At 49.0% G+C, this 12,498-nt stretch overlaps 1 protein-coding gene across 3 annotated transcripts in view; it reads right to left on the minus strand.

Moving 5' to 3' along the window:
• Nucleotides 1-12,498, minus strand: part of RBM19 (RNA binding motif protein 19) — a 114,522-nt gene that overhangs the window by 17,559 nt on the left and 84,465 nt on the right. Inside the window, exon 24 of one of the 3 annotated variants that reach the window (XM_038373136.2) lies at nucleotides 2,780-2,900. The exons of the other annotated variants lie outside the window; for them this stretch is intronic. Coding sequence (XP_038229064.1) covers nucleotides 2,812-2,900 — 89 coding nt within the window. The 3' untranslated portion in view covers nucleotides 2,780-2,811. The remainder of the gene's footprint in view (nucleotides 1-2,779; nucleotides 2,901-12,498) is intronic. 3 annotated transcript variants of the gene reach the window in all.

Genomic DNA, 12,498 nt, shown 5'->3' on the forward strand with positions numbered 1-12,498 from the left:
CCTGGGCACACGAATCCTTGACAAGAATGATTTGCACACCAAGTACCTAGCAAGGATGCGACCCTCCCCCAGACAGACAGTGCATCAGTTGTGCCCATCGATGAGAGGGATGAATCTGTTTGTAGGTCGGGTAGAGCCCAAACCTGAAGGCTTGGAGTCCACCATGGCAGTTAGCATGAAGCACCCTGCCCTGCTGTGCATGGGTGGGTGTCTCCGGATCTTTTTCTCTTAGTTTTGGAATGTCCTGTTTCAAAGAATTAACAACGGAGGAAAGTGATGAAAGACTCTTCACAAAACTATTGAGTTTTAAGCTCACGAAACAGCAGTGGGTTGAACAGTTGCCAGAATCCATGTCGCTGTCGAGAGCAGTCAGAGAACAGAGGGACCATGAGCTCTCAGCTCTTCACGCCCTCACATGGGAGCATGAGGTGGCATAGGGCATGTGTGCAGCCCTGATGGACGCAGCTCCTCCACAACATCCGATCAAGTGCCTGAGGGGCTAGTGCACCTACAGTGGGAGCCACACTGACACATCATTAAGGAAGAAATGAGAGTTACTGCCTTAAATACACACACAAATTTCTGATTGGTGCAACAATTTAAAACGCTGCCTCGCACATGTCTGCACACGTAGGGGGTGAAGATGCAGCCACGTCTAGCCACCTGTATTGAAGAGGAGTTTATGATAAATCCACCTAATTAAAAAAAAATATATCCAAAAATACATTTATCCCTGGAAACTAAGCAACCAAAAAACTAACTATATGAATAGAATATTAAGTTAAACCTGAAAATGTGCAGCGGAAGGCTGGAATTCACACTAAGGGTGAAATGTGCCATCTGTATCTGTCCCCCACACCATAAGCAACTGCACTAAAAAAATCTATATCAGCCATTATCCTGTAGCCACTTTCCTTCCACGAGCACCACTGATTGTGGGCACTAGCGCTGGGTGAGCAGGGTTTGCTGCGGGGGCTCAGGAATGAGGTGGAAAGGGAGCTATAACCTGCAATCACAGGCACAGAAGGGTGCAGCAGGCCTGGCTTATTTATTCGCCTGCAACGGTTTCCACAGAAGCTGTTCCATCCTCCCTAGAGCCTTCGGGACTGTGTCCCCTCTCGGCGCCCCATGCCATGGAACTGTAAGGAGAAGACATGAGCTGCACAGCACAAGAGGGAGCAATGCCAATTACCACACAAGGCAGCATGAACAAGACACTTTTAAGTAGCTTACCAGTCAAAGGAAGAAGACAGTGCAAAATCTTGAATCCTATTACATGCCACTTTGGGGCTAGGTGGCTTTTGTTTTGTGTCACAGCATTTCACTTCCATCATATTTTGCCAGTAAATTTAGCCTTGTTGAGAAACATCAGACTGACAAGCCCTCTCTCCACAGAGCAGGCCTATCTGGGCATGGTACCCACACACTGGCCCTCCGAGATACACAGACAGCGTGTTCAGACCTCTGGGTCAGAGGAGCTCACTATGTCCCACTCCATCTCTGGCCTCTCCACTGAGATGGCTAGAGGTCCCAATTGGATTTCACTGCAACAGTGCTGAGGCTACCTGCCCCACTGGAAATGGGACTAAGATCTCAGTCTCGTTTCATACCTGCCGGCTAACGGCGATGCCTTTGCTCACTGCAAACCCGAGACTCTGGAGTGGACTGGCTGCATGCAGCAAGGTCTGAGCTAGCCAATCCCCTCCAATACGACAGCTGTCTCGATCAGTTTGTAGCAGGTGACTATAGAATGTCACAGCGGCGTCTGAACAGCACAGCTGTCATCCAGCCCCATGGCAGCATCTCCGTGACCTTGAGGTGCCTGGTCCCTACAGATGGAGCGAGGTGGCACAAGTCAGTGGTGGTGGCAGGAGAAAGGAGATTGCCAAGCTACCCATTTTGCGGCAACAGCTGCTGGCTGCTCTCTAGACAGGCTCTTTGGCAGCCCATCTGTTTTCTCGAATGGAGCAGGGGCAGGTGAGGAAGAATTCGGTATTCTCCAGCTCCACTGCCTTTCCTCTCAAAGCCCCGTGAAAGTGCATAAAGTGAGCAGGCTGCTGACCGATTTCACCCCAAAGCCCAAACGTGGCACCAGTACTGGACCCGGTTCTGATCCACCACCCCAGTATCGTGACAAAAAAACTGGTGAGGGGGTGACAGATTGCACACGGGGGCATCGCAAACCGGTCGAGAACTGCTTCCAGCTAATGAAAGAACCAGCCTTTGAGGCAGTGCCATCTGGTAAGTGGGAGTCAGGACTGCTAGGGACTTCTCCGAGCTCTGAAACTGATCTGTGGTGAGACCTCAGTCGTGACACTTAATACCTGCTGTGGGACTTAATGTTTCTAAAGTGCTTTGGGAAGTTTGGATGAGAGGGGCTCGATAACCAGGGAAGAGCAGGGGCTGTTTCCACACTGAAAGGAAACCCGCCCTTTGCTTCTGTAAGAGCCGCAACCCGCTGCAGCAAAAAGGCACACGCACCTCACAAAAGACCAGGCAAGCGGTGGGCTGCAACCTCCGAGTCTCTGCTAAGCTGCTTATTTTACCATTACCCTACATCCTCCCCTGCCTCCATCCCCATTTGTCTTTTTGGACCAGCTGTTGCATCCAGTCCGACATGAAGACTAACTCTGAGGCAGGGTCTGTCTTCTTTGTACAGCACCTAGTGCAATGGGACCCTGATCTTTGACTGGAGCTCCTAGGTGCTACCATAATCGAAACAATAATAAAACAACTGAATGTTGAGAGGACTTGCCCCCGCCCTGCATTGAACACATACCCTTAGACACCAAACAGCAGCTGATGATTCTCCTAGTTGCCCGCATCGTCATCCCTGTCCTCCTCCAGCTGCTCGAGGATTTCGTCCAAAGCCACAGCACGCTGCTTCTTCTTTGGGGAATCTGTGCAGGCCCAGATGGCAGAGGAGTGGGTGGGGTGAGAGAACACAGACACAATTAAAAGACATGCATCTGTACCTCACTGCAGCCAGCTTCTGACGAGCTTTCCCAACCCCTGCCCGTGCTGAGCCGTGCACGGGGCTGGCAACAACCGCATTCAAACACTTCAGAGCCTGGTGCTGTCACAGCTGGGATTAGAACCCGGGCATTCCCGGCTCCCAGCCCTGAGCTCTGATCACGTCTCTCCACCCCAGACAAGCCGAAAGGGCCTCCTCACCTTTAGAGGAGCAGAAGGCCAAGTGAGCCTGCATCCCGGTATCTGCGCCATGGGGCCTGGGGCAGGTTGTGGGGAGGAAGAGGACGGGCTGTGGAAGCTTCCACACTGCTCTGATTCTTGTGGGCTTGTCTTTGTAGCAGTGCGGAGGGCAGGACAGGAGAGGGCTCCTGGGGAGTCTCTCTCCTTCCACTTGCTGATGTGCAAGATAAGTGTGTGATGGGGGGATGGGATGGGATTGCAGATCATCCCCCTTTCTCCCCTCTGACCAGGAAAGACACTTGCATCCTATGGGGGACAGCCAGATGTCACGTGTGTGTGCGCCACCTATCAGAGGGGCTAATCACAGGAAGCAAAGGGGTGAAAAGCAGGAGAGAGGAGCAGCACAACTCGTCTCAGCGAGATGAGAGCACATGGATGGGGATACTGACTATGGGGGGGGGGGGGAGAGCAAGGCAACCGGCAGCTTCCCCACCAGGATCATGTCCCCTGGACGGTGTGCACAGTAGGGAAGCTGGCTGCTCCTATCCCCCCTGCAGCAACCCCGGGCTGTATACGCCATCCTCGTTAGCTCCCTCTCCCCCACTCTAGCTCTCCTGAGCAGCTCGTCTTTAAAGCCCTCAACTATCATTTGCTTCTTTGTAATAATCAGGCTCTGGCAGTGCACAATGGCCTCTGGAAATTGAATTTGCAGGGAGGTAATGGGAGCTGTGGCAGCGGCGGCAGCCGGAAACAGAAGGGCAGGTGCGGCAAAGCATGAACTAAATGCCTGTCACTCTCTTGGCTGATGTTAACAACGCTGGGGCTGTGCCATGCAGACTCAGCCTGATGTAGACCCGCTCACCAATAAGGGGCGCTCCCTGGGGCCGGGTGTTCCGGGGGGTGGCGAGCGACAGCTACAACTCACTGCCTCCAAAGCTGGCAGGAGATTTAACCCCTCTCCTGCTGCAGCCCCTGCGGTGACAGGGCTTTGTTTGGAAGCAAACCCGCACATTGCTTTAAAGAAATATGCAGTGGGATTCCTTGCAGTGCCCACTCCTTTGATGTACCCTGATCTATTGAATCCATTTATACAGGAGCACATCTCATGTGCATCTAAGCCCCACTGAGGCATTCAAGTCAGGACTGAGGGTCCCATTGCTATTTGTCAGGGAGGAGGTGAATGATCCTCCCAGGACAGGGCTACATGCTACATCTGGGGTACGATCCCGTGTGTCCATGGGCCAGCAATGTCCACTCTGGATTGATCACGAACATTATACGTGGTTCAAACTGTGCTGGTTAGTTGGGATTTGACATGTAAATCACATGGGGCCTTTCTGTCCCCGTGTTGGATCACAGCACCAGAACATGATGTGAGCCCTCGTGTACACCTTTGATGGTGGCTTTCTGAGAAGGTGTGACATTAGGGATAACCTGCCTGGGCAAACGCTTGCCAAGAGTGAACCCAGAGGAGAGCGAGCGTGGCCAGAGTGAATTCATTTCAAGCTCCAGGCGAGCATCCATGGAAAAATTATCACCCAGCTTAGTGACACCAGTAAAGGGAGACCTTTAGTCCGGCTTGCTGAGGACGGCGTCTCTAGGAAAGACAGACAAGCTACCCCCACATCCTCCTCCCATGAGGAAGCACACCTCCACATGGAGAACAGCTGTTTAAATCCTGCTCTCAGACATCAAAAGCCTCACTGGGTTTCTCAAACAAACAAACATACTGTAGGACTGAAGAAAGGTGTAAAATAAATAAATGGAACAAGCTGTGCATTTTCTTTTAGTATTACAGCTGCTGCCGAAGATAAACAACAAGGAAATGTCACAAAGCATCAATACAGAAGAAATTAACCTGACAAAAGCTCACACCCCCTTTTTCCCCCTTAAACAATTTTGCATTTCTGGAGTTCCCATCTAATGATTTTATTTTTCAATTAATTCCTTGACAGAATGCCAGAATTGGTCTCCCTCGACTTCTATACTTCAGGAATGCTGTGGGAGACAGGCAAGGGGGAAGGGAGATCGGGGGTGTGGGGGGAGAGAATATTGTCCTGCCATGGCTTCCGCTCAGTGTCAGATCCCTGGAGACAGGAGAAAGGCTAGAATGATCTATTCAGAGAGCAACCCTCCCATTGTTAAAGTGAGACATAAGGCTGCAGCTGTCTCTTGCTTAAACATGACAAGGAAAATTGGGACAAACTGAAACATTTGAAAGTCTGGAACCTCACAGCCACCAGTAACCTTAACTCTGCCCTAGGATCCTTACCCGATCGCCATCTACAGCCCCCCTAATGCTACCCAATACCCCAGTCATCTTTGACTCATCCCAGATCACCTTTCTACTAACTTTCAGGGACATCAGAATTAGCCCAGCCTCCTACCTGGATGTTTCCCCAATCTCCCTCCCCTCCACACACAAAACCCTCTCACTCAAGTGTGGTGGTGGTTTCAACTTAGACTAGCTGGGGCAGCAGGTCTTTCACTGGGGCTGTAATTTACTGTTTTTCAGCGAGGACACAGGCTAAACCACTCAAGTGCTGAAAGTCCTCTAATGCCTTCCTTCAATTCACCCTGCGTGCCCAGAAAAACAGACAAATTCTCCTACAATTCACTGGGGGGAAAAGCCATACAGCGGCTCAGCTCACTGAAGTGCAAAGAACCCTGGGATGTGCCCCCAGAAGTCCTAGTGACACACATGCAGCACCAGTGAGGACACTGTAACTTGAGGTCACACTTCACTCTGTTATTGAGAAACAGGGATAACATACTCTCAATATACATGCACCAAGTCCAACTGGTACTTTGTGCTACACACTGCACAAAGTGGGAACAGGTACGGTTATTGTCCGACCACCATCATCAGCGTTAACTCATAGGCGGTAGTGTGCACACAGGCTGGGTTCAGATTTCAGGGGTGACTCAGGAGTAGCTTTGCTGATGGCAGTGGAGTTATACCAGTGTAAAGCAGATCAGAAGCAAGCTGCATCTGTCTAGGGGAACCAAGAACTGGAGACAGACGCTGTCAATCAGAAGGCTGATGATGGAACCTTAACTATAAACATTAACTCCAAATTTTCAAAATTTAAAGAAGCCCTAATCATCCTTGTGTTGCTTTTTGGTGTCTAAACAGGTTATACCTTATATGATGGTTACATTCATAGCTGTAAAGGGTTAGTAATTGATAGGCAGTTGTTTTAATAAACAGTAAATTGTCAAAAATTAAACATGTCATTAGGCTGCTTATAACCACGGCTCGTCAACTACACCTTCCACTGATACGTCTGGTAAGTGTTAGATAAGTGTATCTGCATAACACTATCACTTATTGACCCTTTATAAGCTACTTATTACAGACAAAAAATGTGTTAAAAGACCGTTGCAAAGTCAAACGCTCAAAAAATAGGAGCTGTCGGAATTAAGGTTCCACAGGTCAACCCTAATGTGGCCTTGGGCGTATTATAATAGTGTGGGGAGTCTGAGGGTCTCATCTTGCTCTCCCTCAAAAGATCAACATCAACACGTATCCCTCGAAAACGACAGCCCAGATTGGGGGTTATCACTTAGCTTGAATAGTTCCGCAGGAGCACAGGATGTTGACAGAGGGCACCGCATAGGCAGTGTTTGCCTAGGCACTTCACAGTCACCCCGGGTCACTCCTCAGCTTCCAACGCTCTGCAGTGTGCCTGTACGCTTACCAAACCTGGGACCCGACGCCCCACGCGGGAGAAGGTAGTTCCACCACTCGTGGCGCTTCATGGTAATACCACGCCAACTGCTTGCCTACCTAGGCTTGTGCGAGAGGTGCGTACTTCTCACTGTAATAGTGGCAGTATAAAAGAGAGAGATAGGCAGTCCTCAGCCTTCCATTTGTCTGAGGAATTTACATGACTTTCATCCCTATGGCATCTGAGCACCTCACAGTCTTTACACACATCCCTGTGTGGTAGGGCAGGGCTAATGTCCCCATTGTATAGAGGGGAAACCAAGGCACAGACACACTATAACCTGCTCAAGGTTACACAAGAAGTGTGTGGGGGAGCAAGGAATTGATGAGTCTCCCAAGTCCCACTGGACCTTCCACCCTTCTACTTTGTCATCCTAACCTGCTAAAGTGCCTATAAAACAGTGGCTGAAACACCATGGGTCTCAATGGCAAGCCTGTGGGCTTTGTAAAATCTGTCCTTCAATATCCAAAGTTACTGCCAATGCTTTGCATTCTTTCTGCTGCCTAGACTTGCATGGCCTCTGACAGTTTGAATTTTAATTCTGAATAATTAAAATCACAGCTGAAAGCAGAAACTCACTGAAACGCCACTCTGCACGAACGCCCAGCATAGAAACTGTCCGTTCCTTTGTTGTTTTGCAGACAGAACTGGGTTTTGGCCAACGTCGCACAGGAAGCTGGTGGCAGAGTCAGGAACAGAACCCAAGAGTCCTGACTCCCCTGTGATAGCTACTGCCGCTATGGCTCCCCAGAAATGAGTACGTCCCAAGATGCACATAGCTGCAGCAGGAAGATTTCAGCAGCTGGGCATAGACAGCTGAAGGGTCTTGAGAGGGGCTGCACAGAGCATTGTGAATGGGACCCTATCTGGGAGAAAGGGTCTCCACCTCCTGGCAGGGGGACTGGCCAGCTAAAGGATGGAAATGCAGAGCCTTCCGCCTCTAGGTCATCAGCTGCAATCTAGCTCAGACCACTGTGAATGAGCATTACCACCGCCCGACGGTGATTTGGTGGCCTCTGAAAAATCAGTTGCCGCAGTCCAAGCCCTAGTAGGCAAGTGTGTACGTCATGTCCCTTGCAACTGGTAACAACAGGTGACGTCTGAAGACATGCCCAGGAATAAGAGGGCTACAGGGAGTCAGCTGCCGTCAAACCATCAGCGAGCTCTACTGTACTGTGCAGGGTGGAGGCATCGCACCTTGATGGGGCTGCGGGTGGGGAGGTGAGCGTGGGAAGCTTTCCCAGGCTATACTGCTCTGGGGGTGGAGGAGTTCAATCTGCAGCGCTGCCAAGACAGCACCTTGGATCAGCATCAGATGAAAATAATAACATAAAATACAAGCTGCCAGTGAGGATATGCCTCCCCCTCCCTCCCACTTGCCAATGCAGAAGAGATCTGGGTTCGAGTCCTGGCTCTGCCACAGACTTCCTGAGTGACTCTGGGCAAGTGTCAACCTCTCAGTGTCCAGAATTGTCAGTCTTGCCTATTTAGAATGTAAGTTCTTCAGGGCAGGGACTGCTTCTTCCTCTGTGTTTGTACAGCACCTAGCACAATGGGGCTCTGATCTCAGTGCGGGTGTCCAGTTGCATACATTAGAGGCGGGCGCTCACTCTCCACATAAGTAGGCTCTTGTTCTCCAGACTAGGAACTCCCAGAGACGACACAGATAAGCAGCTGCTGGGAATGCACATAACCATTTGTGCACCTTCTAAAAAAGGGAAGCAAATTGGTTTGACTTTGGTGCACGCACCGCGGTTCTGCTGCTCCAAGCTGGTTAAGGTTTGCCTGCTAACTATGCCATTTGTTTCCTTTAGACAATAGCAAAAGCCAATGGGGGCGGGGGCTAACGGGGAATTACCATGGGATTATCACATGGCAGGGTTGCGGCTGTCACACTAATCCGACAGGGTTTTACTCTCTGGCTACGGCATGTGTTTGCATTAGTTACAGATGCTCTGAAAAACAAAACAAAAACAGAGGCACAAAGCAGAGGGGAAGGGAGATACATACTGGTGAAAGGGACGTGTCTCAAATGAAAACAAACATGGGCTCTGAGGAGCTCTTCAAACACGATTACAGGTGGGGTCTCTACAATGCACCTAGCAAAAGTGGCCACCAAAAAGCCTCTAAAAAAGCTTCCAAAGGACTCAAGGATAGCAACACTGGGTTTGATAGTGATAGAAGTATTACTGGGCCAGATCCTTAGCTGGTGTAAATTGGTGCACTCCATTGATGCAGACTGTAAATAGTGGGCCAGATCCTCAGTTAGCATCAGTGGAGCTACACTGATTTACACCATCTCAGGATCTGACCCATTATTTACAACTGCAGTGCATGCACCAAAGTCAAACCAATTTGCTTCCCACAGCCTTCTGCAGAGGATCTGGCTGGTCATGTCTGTTCACCCCACAGCCTCCTGCAGAATGAGAGGAACTAGTTATAAAATGTTGCTGCTTCACTGCCTTGTTTTTTCTATGCCTCTTTAGCACTGAAACATGAAACAAGTCCCCTGTCATGCCACCCCCCTTCCGCCCCACATGCTTTCCATTTGGAAGTACCCATCACCCCTATACACACCCACACTTGCCACCCTCATCTTGCCAACGAAAAGTCACTTTCCCCCTCCTAAGCCTAGTGTGAAATTCCCCCTCTGTCAGTTTAATTCTTTGATCAATGGGGAAGAGAAGGAAAAACGGCCCTGCTCAGCTGGCCTCCCAAGTTACTCCAGGCAGGAGATCGCCGGCCCCGCTGGTGACGGCTGAGTGAAATGTTTGCGGAGCACAGAGAACACAAGTCAATAGTAATTTAGCTGGATTGGGAGCAAGTACCTTCCCTGCACGGATTGCAGCTCCCGGGAGAGAGGGAGTATGTACAGGATATTACCGGCTCGCTTGGAAATAGTTCCAAAACACCACTTGCCAGAGTGAGGGAGGCAGAGGGAGGCTTGCAGGCTGATACCGGCGGTACTGTTGTCTGGAATCGCAAGGGCTACAGAAGGGGAGAGGGGGTTGTGTCTGTTCATAGAGGTGTGCCCCTCTCTGAGGCATCACCTCCTCTGGGAGCTGACTGGATAGACCAGACTCCAGGTTGGAAAGCATCTACAACCTCCCTTTTCCAAAGGCCACGGGAGAATTGGAGTGGTGACAGCGAGGTGCACCCCAAAATGAGTCATGCTCAGCTCCCAGTTCAATCGTGCACTGGTTTGTGTGCAAAGCCGCCTCAATCGTAGAAGGAACTCCCCCATACTGGAAAAGTATTCTAGGGAAAATTCTTCCCATCACCCAACTCCATCCCTGCAGGAATCCAGAGCCCTACGGAAGTCCTTGGAGCAGGGTACGATGGAGCCTCAAGCGGCTGAATGCAGACCAGCTGCCATACAGGCTCATAGGAAATGCCATAAGAGATAACCCCAGTGGGCCGCCCAGCCCAGCACATGTCTGACAGTGGACAGCACCAGATGCCTTGGAGGAAAATGGAAGAAACCCCTTTAATAACCTACCTACAGGGGGAAGCTTCTTCCCGACACCCCCCCAGTTAGGGGTTGTCTATACAGCGACACTCAGGAGAGCTAATCCATATGAATTTTTCAAGTGTATTAATTAAGCCACATTAAATCCCCGTGTGGATGCACTTAGTCAGAATTAAAGTGGCCTTAATTCAGTCTAGTTTAATTCACTTCAGAAATGAATTAAGTGTTCATGCAGGGGTTTAATGGGGTTTAACTAATCCACTTTACATACATCTTTAGATCATTCGAATTAACTCTTCTATCTCTCTGTAGATAAGCCTTTAGTGTTTGCTTTATAGCCCTGCAACCTAACCCAAACCCAATGGGGACTCAAGTACAAGTTCCTCTTGGGCCGTGGCTGGGTCAGCTCAACTCCTGCCCATGTGATCAGCCCGGTGTCAGCTGCGTGTCCCACTCCTGCAGGCCGCCACCTCCCTGCACTGTGCGCGCTGTGGAGCGAGCGTGCGGAGAAATTGCAGCATCTCTTACTGCATGGTGCACACAGCGCAGCAGGGGGCGGTGGACAGCAGGAGCAGGGCACGCAGCTGCCGGTACCAGCTCCATGGGTAGGAGGCATCAATGTCACTGAATCGGGTTCCGGGGGAAGGATTCGGAAAGGTGAGCTTGGGTTTGGTTCTAACTTAAAAATTAGACCAGAGCAGAGCTCTAGCTTGTTTTATGTCCTTAAGCAGAAGAGTTTCTATCCTTTACAATTGTTTTTTCTTCCCAATATTACAGTGGATGTTCTCTTTGAACATAAAAGCATCCAATACTTTCTGGAATTCTGCTAAGCTCCTGCCTCAATATCATCTCATAGCACTGAGTTCCACAGACTAATGATGTGATGTATAAAAAAAAGTATTTAAAACCTTGGATTGTGTATTAAGAGAAAATGTATACAAAAAAAGAGCACTAAAAAGAGGCTATACTAATATATGATAAGAGGGCAAACACAATCCTTGGATGCATATGCAGGGGAATATCTATTAGGAGTAGGGAGGTGTTACTGCCACTATAGATGGCTGTAGTGAGACCATTCTGGAATACTGCGTCCAGTTCTGGTACCCACATTTCAAAAAGGAAGTTGGAAAAAACATGGAAAGGTTTCAAAAAAAGCTACAAAATCATCTGAGGACTGAAAAACAAGTGAGAGTCTGAAGACACTATCTATTTAGTTTGCTGAAGAGAAGGCTAAGGGGTGACTTGATGACAATTGCAAAAACCTACATAGGGAAGAGATTTCTGATAGCTGATGGCTCTTTAGTCGAGCAAAAAACAAAAACCAAGATCCAATGACTGGAAGATGAACCTAGACAAATGCAGATTAGAAATAAGGTGCATACTTTTAACAGTGAGGAAAATTAATTCTCTAGCTGGACCTAATTCTCTAGCAATGGTGGATCCTCCATTGCTTGCAGTCTAGAAGTCAAAACTGTATATCTTTCTAAAAGGTACCTACAGAAGCCATAGGCTGGATGCAGAAATCAGTTGGTGAGATTCTCTGGCCTGTGCTATTTGGTAGGTCAGACTAGATGAGGATTATGATCCCTTCTTTCCTTAAAATCTATTAGTCTGTACTTACTTTGATGTATAGAAATGCTAAAAAGGGCACCCATCCATATGGTCTAAGACAGTAGTTCTCAACCTTTTTGATACCAGAGACCGGCTTGCTGCCTTCCTAAACTGTGTCAGGGAGACAAAGGTCTAGAGACTGGTCGTTGAGAACCACTGGTCTAAGAGAATCACTATGAAGAGGATGGAGTTTATTGTTGGTGCAAGTCAAACATTTAGTGAAAGTGTGGGCCGCAGCAATCTTGGAGCATGCACCATGTCATCCAATGTTAAAAAAAAAAATGGACAAGTTGTTACAAACCCATCTCCCTCCTCGTTGGCACTGTGAAGCCTGTCCTACACACGGACACATAAGGTATTAATGTTGGCAACACCTGTACAACCTTGTTGTGGCCACAAAGAAGAAGAAACTGAAAAGGGGCTTTTTTAATACCCCCCCCCAAGTGTTTCAAAATACTTTAAGTTTTTACTATGAATTAGCATGAAACATGGAATGACACGACTACAAAAGGGGTACATTCTGAAATCTATGAG

The sequence above is a fragment of the Dermochelys coriacea genome, chromosome 15, assembly GCF_009764565.3.
Source record: "Dermochelys coriacea isolate rDerCor1 chromosome 15, rDerCor1.pri.v4, whole genome shotgun sequence".
Taxonomy (NCBI): domain Eukaryota; kingdom Metazoa; phylum Chordata; order Testudines; family Dermochelyidae; genus Dermochelys; species Dermochelys coriacea.